At 38.5% G+C, this 6,939-nt stretch overlaps 2 protein-coding genes across 3 annotated transcripts; both read left to right on the forward strand.

Moving 5' to 3' along the window:
* Nucleotides 1-510: 510 nt before the first annotated feature.
* LOC144449511 (uncharacterized) lies at nt 511-2,932 on the forward strand. 2 transcript variants are annotated; one of them, XM_078140055.1, is made up of 3 exons: nt 511-595; nt 1,154-2,000; nt 2,444-2,932. In XM_078140055.1, the coding sequence occupies exons 2-3, from the start codon at nt 1,300-1,302 to the stop codon at nt 2,715-2,717; spliced, it is 975 nt and encodes a 324-aa protein (XP_077996181.1). In that variant the 5' UTR covers nt 511-595; nt 1,154-1,299; the 3' UTR covers nt 2,718-2,932. The 2 variants fall into 2 exon arrangements, with proteins under 2 accessions (XP_077996181.1, XP_077996182.1); XM_078140056.1 differs by having other exon boundaries at nt 541-595; nt 1,198-2,000.
* Nucleotides 2,933-3,683: 751 nt separating this feature from the next.
* On the forward strand, nt 3,684-5,606 carry LOC144449298 (uncharacterized). Its single transcript, XM_078139815.1, has 3 exons — nt 3,684-4,745; nt 5,014-5,229; nt 5,523-5,606. The coding sequence occupies exons 1-3, from the start codon at nt 3,684-3,686 to the stop codon at nt 5,604-5,606; spliced, it is 1,362 nt and encodes a 453-aa protein (XP_077995941.1).
* The last annotated feature ends 1,333 nt before the right edge of the window (nt 5,607-6,939 follow it).

Here is a 6,939-nt window from a genome sequence, read left to right on the forward strand (position 1 = left end):
TTTCTCCGGTATACATGGTCTGTAGAGATAACACCTGCTTTATATATTGTAGCATTTATAAGTTAAAATGACATTTCTCAATTCACAAGGAATCCGGTTCATGACATATAGTACGGTGGCCATTAACTCTATACAAATATACAATAGAAGCCATTTCACCTGAAACATAACGTCATCTGATACTCTGAATCAACACAAATGATCGCGATGACAGTGCTACATTTGGTCGTCTGATACTAGTATTACTACATTTGATCGTCTGACGAGACAAAATTCTTAGTAAACCAACACTGTTATATTTTAAAGTGTAACAATTGTTCTTGAATTTTGGGTGAGCTAGACGATACATTTAGCAATGATATAGTAACATTTTTCGAACCAAGGGATGTTTTGGAGTAGGTGAAATGGTTTGCATTGTAAAAAACATTTCTCCTTGTCTGTGTTGTAAATGTGAGTTGAAGAAAGTGTCCTTGAATTGACCTCAACCGTCATGCTGCGCATGCGTTGTGAACACAACGTAGAATAGACAGTGTCAGTGTACGATAGGGCAACGGTTGCAGTAATTTCTAACGCTGGACTTTGGTGGCATATAAAGGTTAGTTCACACAAGGACAACAGTCTGAATACGGTGTATATACTGTCAAGTTTTCGATTAATTGTTTTACTGTTGGCCGTACATGTGGTACTAGGCATATCGTTCACTACCACCCAATCAATGTCCCTGTCCCTGTAATGTATTTATACTACGCACTGTTTTGTGTTCGTTTGTAATTAATATTGCTGACGTGCTCGTTGTCACCAGTCTCTTTGTACAGTATGTCACTCTGCAATCACAACCTTTTACAGTAATTTCATAGTATGTATGTATGTATGTATGTATGTATGTATGTATGTATGTATGTATGTATGTATGTATGTATGTATGTATGTATGTATGTATGTATGTATGTATGTATGTATGTATGTATGTATGTATGTATGTATGTATGTATGTATGTATGTATGTATGTACGTACGTACGTATGTATGTATGTATGCCTGCCTGTGTGCGCGTGATGTCTGTCTGTCTGTCTGTCTGTCTGTCCGTCCATGCGTTCTTCCGTCCGTCCGTCTCAATATCATTGAATCCATAACTCGTGTCTTTCTTTTTCAGAACTTCATATTATTATTCTCAGATAACTGAAATTGTTGTTTCAGTTGGTGAACTGGTGGTAATCTCTTACCAATAGTTACACATACATATAGGCAACCCGAGTCGAAGCTATGTGAAGACTTCCTTAGAAGAAGGTATTAAACAAAATGTGCTCAACGCGTGGATGGTATCTGTTGACTGCCATCACCTTAGTGATTGCGCTCATACTGTTCATCGTGGCTGTCATCATCACAGCAGTTTGCTCGGCATCCAACCCTGTCAAGGAATGCATCTCTCCATCTGAGAAAACCACTCTGACAACCAGTTACGATATCACCTCAACATTGGGCATTTCCATGGAAATTGTCATGATATTCTGTACACTTCGTCTTTACTCTCTGTCGCACAGTGTTAATTTTACAAGTGAAATCCGAGTACTGAGCGCCTGGTTCACGATCATGAGAAGCCAGTCATGGGCGAGGAATCGTCTTTGTCTTCTCCTCATAGTCATGTGTTACCTTCTGATGCTGGTAACGATGTCAGTACGTGCTGATGATCACGTCGCTGCAATTAAGAACGCTGTTATAACGCTGCAGGCTGTTTTCTTGTACTTTTTGTTGCTTGTGTCCAATCTGCATGGTCCCATTGGCCGTTTTCACCCAACTCGAGGGGTTCACCCCCCTTCGCGGCACGTGACTTGCCTGTCGTTTATTCTGTTTACCTTTGCCGCTATTATTGATCTTTTACATTTCGCCCGTATCACATTGGTGGAGACTGTAGCGGAATGGGGTAACGATGACGATGACGATGACAACGACTCGTTCAGTATTATCGGAATTCTTGGACTTACATCGCATATAGCTCTCAGGTAAGAACTTAGTACAAACGTAAATACTCCCGCTGTCTGTCTGCCTGTGTGTATGTTGGTTGGTATCCATCCGTTTCCCCTCCCCCTCTCTCTCTTCAATATGTCTGTCTGTCTGTCAGTCTCTCTCTCTCTCTCTCTCTCTCTCTCTCTCTCTCTCTCTCTCTCTCTCTCTCTCTCTCTCTCTCTCTCTCTCTCTCTCTCTCTCTCTCTCTGAGCTTTCGTAGAATCTTCGCTCAAGATTTAAGCTTGTCACTACACTACCTACATATAATATTGACCACTAATTAACAGATACCGTGTCTTTTTATCAGTAAATGGACAATTTTTAGTGAATATATCTTTGGTTATTTGATAAAAAATGTCCCAGTTGCAGCTTGTGCAGGTCTAACCTTACTAAATATTAAATAAGCAAAATAAGCACGTTATGTGGATTCTTTTCATAGATTGGATTTTGCTCAGTATTTCTGGGAGATGGCGTTTGTTGGATTCAGTAAAAAACTTCGGATTTACGGTGGAGAAAATACTGTTTTAAGAGATATTGCAGCAGATTGGATAGAGGCGGATACAAATTCACAAAATGCGGATACCCGTGAGAATAATCCTACTGTAATTGAGCCGGACTCACATATAGAAGACGCGCCCTTGCTACAGCGTAATCAAGAAGGGAAGAGTGTAACGTATGGTTCCGGTGAGACGCCATCAACGGCTGCTTTTTGAAACTTACATGATTTGTATCACATCATTTACATAATGGTATTTACACCTTCAATCGTGCTCAGAGGAGAGATGTACAGTCACATAAGGCATGCTTTTAGACTGGGATGTTTCGTAATGTCTTTTCGACTTTTAATTGATCGAATATGAGACACATTTCTTACGTCCGTGTTATGTTTACTGTGAATTTTACTGTTGTTTGCAGTAACACGATTTTCATCGTACAGTTATCTGCCAGCAAGTTTTTTATATCTCATTAAAAGAATCAGTGAAAAAAATGAAATGAAAGAGTAATTCTCTCCTTACACAAATATAAATAAAAACATTTTGTTTCAAAAACGTTATGAGGCGACACTTTCTGTGAGGGGATACGAATTTCATTGCAAAACCTAGACACCCCAACAGTAATGGGCTATCAAAAAATAGAAGTTGTTGAGAATGCTAGCTGCGATATGTCTTATCATTGGTCGGGTCTATAAATTGTGGCATGTCGGGGCGCCCCCCGGCCATCGGCTCAGTCTCACAGTACCCTATCGCGTCTTTGCAGATTAAGTTGGTAGTTCAACATAAAATTCGTCTTCGTCTATTAAGTCCCATGACACATTCATTTTCTGCAACAAGGAAATAATTATATCCACGAAAATTAGTTTCTCAGAAAACTTTAGAAAGTTGTTCCCCATCCGACAAGTGCATATAGTACATGTAAGCTTATATTGATACCCCCCCCCCCCGTTCTTCAAGACGCCCGAACCAGAAACGCGCACTTGTTTTACGACAACTCAAGTCGGCGCGTTATTCGATTCTTCCAATATTCCACAACCAATTTGAACTGTACGTATTAGAATTTGCCATTACGCGCTCGCCACTGACAGATACGGGTATGCAATTTTCCGGGTGATATCAGTTAATAATATTTCTTGCTGAAAAAACAGTTTAAACATTAGATTGGTGGAAAAGTAAGATTTAATGATGTGGGGAGGTGCCGAAGAATCCGACTCGAATGACACAGTGATCGACTTTGAAAATTCGAACTGTTGCACTCCCGTATCGGTTGAAGAAATTCCATCGGGTACAAACATCTGCGGACCCGTGTGTGTGTTAGGTCGGCCGCATAATAAACAAAAGACGTTGCATTCAACTGACAGTTTGCTGGAATCAGAAAAGGCTAACTATGAACGGCGCCGTCACACGAAGTCCAAGGAATATGTAAGATTTGAACAGTGTGAATGTGTTGCAACGGATCCGTTCATCCAGGCTGTCGACGAAGCTGCCGTGGCTGCTGTGATCATAGCCCGTGCGAGAGAGGCCCGTAGGAAGGCCAAGAAGGCTCTGGAGTACGCCAATAAAGCATGCTCAGCCGCGAATGCATCTATCGATGTTGCCGAGTATGTAGCAAAGTGTGCAAGGGTTACAGCTCATGTTGCTCTGGATATCTGTAATCATGACACATTCGAAGAAGCTTTTCGTCAGACAAATAGACACTCGATGACGTGGGAAGATTTCAAAGAGGTGATGGAGTTCCGGGGAAAGGGTTCTGAATCGTCTATCGACTATAGTGGAAGCGGTAGTGATGAGGAGTTGAAAAATATTGTCTTGTCAAGTGGCTCTACGATTCATGCTAAGTATAGCACTGGTCATGGCAGCAGAACATGTTCAGGTCATTCTGTCTTGAGTGGAGGAAGCAACCACAAACATCTTGGGTCAAACGTGTCCCAGAAAGTCCGACTCTGGGAAGATAAAGCAACAGCTACGTCTTTCAGTCATTTATCTACCAAAGTCCAACGCGATGAAAGTCATCGTTCTCACACAACAACCGATGGCAGTTCGACCGACTCACGACGACGTTCCGCGGAATATGATGACAAGTTGCCTACCAGGATGTCTGTAAATAAAAATACGGATTGTAAACTTCCGATCGTTGCCGAACAACCGAAGAACAAAAATTTAGATAACGGCCTATATGACCGCCGCAAAACTGAAGACACCGGTATGAAATCCCTCGCCTTTGAAGATTTCGCTAGCAGTAGTGATGTAAGTATTTTATCCCACCAAGAACAGGTCGATGCATATGACAGTGTATATGTGTATGTCATGGTTATGACGAAATATTGTTATCATGGAAGCGAACTGAGATTTGTTATATTGGGTACATTTAATATACAAGTGTTCGTTTTCGTAAAGATATAGGGCCATCTACGACGAGTACAATAATTACTTTGTTTTTACTCTGAATCTTTTCTGCTGTTCATCCTTAAGATTCTGCCCACTTAAAATATGTGCTCTACATTTGTACGCTCAGAGTGACTCTGCAGACACTTTGTCCAAAACACTAAAACCAAAGAGAAGCAAACAGATGCAACGTGTAAGCAAGACAGAAGCTGCACCGATCTTAGAAATATGTCCAAGAAGAAGACGACGTGAATCTAGTGGTAGCTGTCCAAGTGATGGCGGTTCCCCAGAGAGGCCAGTCTCACCTTTAGTGCACGGAGCAGACCATCTTAGATTGGACATGCAGGTAAACTATATATACTGAGTCCTGTATGACAGTTTCAGGGATTTGATCAAAGTAGTGAGAACTGAGTTCGACTATTCTGTGATGTGAGCATTGAATATGATTGTTGAAATGACAGCAAAACATAAATATATCTTTATCATCATTATTGTCACTACTGCTGCCACCGCCACCGACACATGACCCTATGATCCTACTACACGTAAACATTCAGTCTCTGCCCTATTTCAATTTTTATATTTAGCGCCATCTACGACATTGTAACATTTACCTTTGTTTTTCCTTGATTCTTTCAGCTGTTACCATCGTCACATCCACAGGCATTTCATCCTGGAATGTTAAGATCTAACAAAATAAACGAAGGTGAAGAAGATGTTTGATTGTCAGTACAAACTCAAACATTTTTCGTTTGTTTGTTTGCGCATGTGTTACGTCACAGACAAGTTACTTGTTTGTGGTTACGTCTGACACTAAAGTGTAAATCTACTATGGACAATGGTTTGCTTACACTGGCACAGTACCACAGAGCAAAACTCAAATTTTTGAAAATTGTAAATATTGCACCAAGTATGTTTACTAACATATTGTTTGAAATAAAGATGTTTGCTGACAACAAAACAATATACAAGGGAACTAGAGGTGAATAAAGCAAAAGAGCTATATTCTTGCATCAGACTTTCATTGGATTGGGCTACATTCTGCTCAGTCCAATGGACGTCTACACTGAAATGAGGGTGCTCGTCATTTGAATGAAAATCCTCATTTTGCATGCAAATGAGGTACTGTGTATAAGAGTGAGTACACACACGTTTACTAACTTGAGTCAGACAATCATTTAAAGTGGTCATATGGATGAGGATTGGATATTTACTAAGTTTTGGATTTTCAATTTATAAAATTAGTTTATCATGGTATACTACTTGAAAAGTCAATGTGAAACAACACAAACCAAGTCTGCATTTGTAACTCAATACATTGCAAAAAATTAATAAATGTGTAAAATATTTGTTATTATACGTACAATAGCAAACTTCTTACACAATGTTTGGCTTTTTGCAATATATTTAGTAACAAACACAGACTTGGTCTATGTTATTTTACATTTCATTTTTCAAGTAGGAAGTCACGATAAAATTGTTTTCTAAATTAAAAATCCAAAATAAATACCCAATCCTCACCCATATGGCCACTTTTAACATCACACCATCAACACGAGAAGACTTTCTTTCTGTTTTAAAATGTATTTATTAAATACCATTTGTCAATTACACACCAACAATAGATGCACTCATTCTTAATACATTCTTCTTCATTATTTTCAATATTCATAAAAATGTCATATAAAAGTGATACAATTAATAAATAGGTACTTTATATCTTCTAGTCAATATTTAATAAATTATGTCATAATAATTACCCGACTTCAGAGTTATACTTATTTTATAAATATGTACAAAAAACAAATATTTGAAATAAGATTTTAAGACATAATTCAAGTCTATAGTTACTCAAGATGAGTTTTTCAATATTATATTTACAAGTATAATTGGTATTTTGAAATATAAATATTCAAAATATTTTACATATAATTTCAAAACGTGTTCGAGTCTTTGTTTGATCTGAAATAAATTACTGTAAATGTTTGGCAAAAGTTTGTACAACTAATAAAAAATACATGTATATTATTTGTAATTCGACAAATATTAAATCAGT

This window comes from Glandiceps talaboti, chromosome 18 (assembly GCF_964340395.1).
Source record: "Glandiceps talaboti chromosome 18, keGlaTala1.1, whole genome shotgun sequence".
NCBI classification, from domain to species: domain Eukaryota; kingdom Metazoa; phylum Hemichordata; class Enteropneusta; family Spengelidae; genus Glandiceps; species Glandiceps talaboti.

Coding starts and splice junctions, on each gene's coding strand:
- LOC144449511 (XM_078140055.1), top strand. CDS start 1,300: ATGTGCTCAACGCGTGGATGGTATCTGTTGACTGCCATCACCTTAGTG. Junction 2,001..2,443: donor ACATCGCATATAGCTCTCAG/GTAAGAACTTAG, acceptor TTCTTTTCATAG/ATTGGATTTTGCTCAGTATT.
- LOC144449298 (XM_078139815.1), top strand. CDS start 3,684: ATGTGGGGAGGTGCCGAAGAATCCGACTCGAATGACACAGTGATCGAC. Junction 4,746..5,013: donor ATTTCGCTAGCAGTAGTGAT/GTAAGTATTTTA, acceptor TTGTACGCTCAG/AGTGACTCTGCAGACACTTT. Junction 5,230..5,522: donor ATCTTAGATTGGACATGCAG/GTAAACTATATA, acceptor TGATTCTTTCAG/CTGTTACCATCGTCACATCC.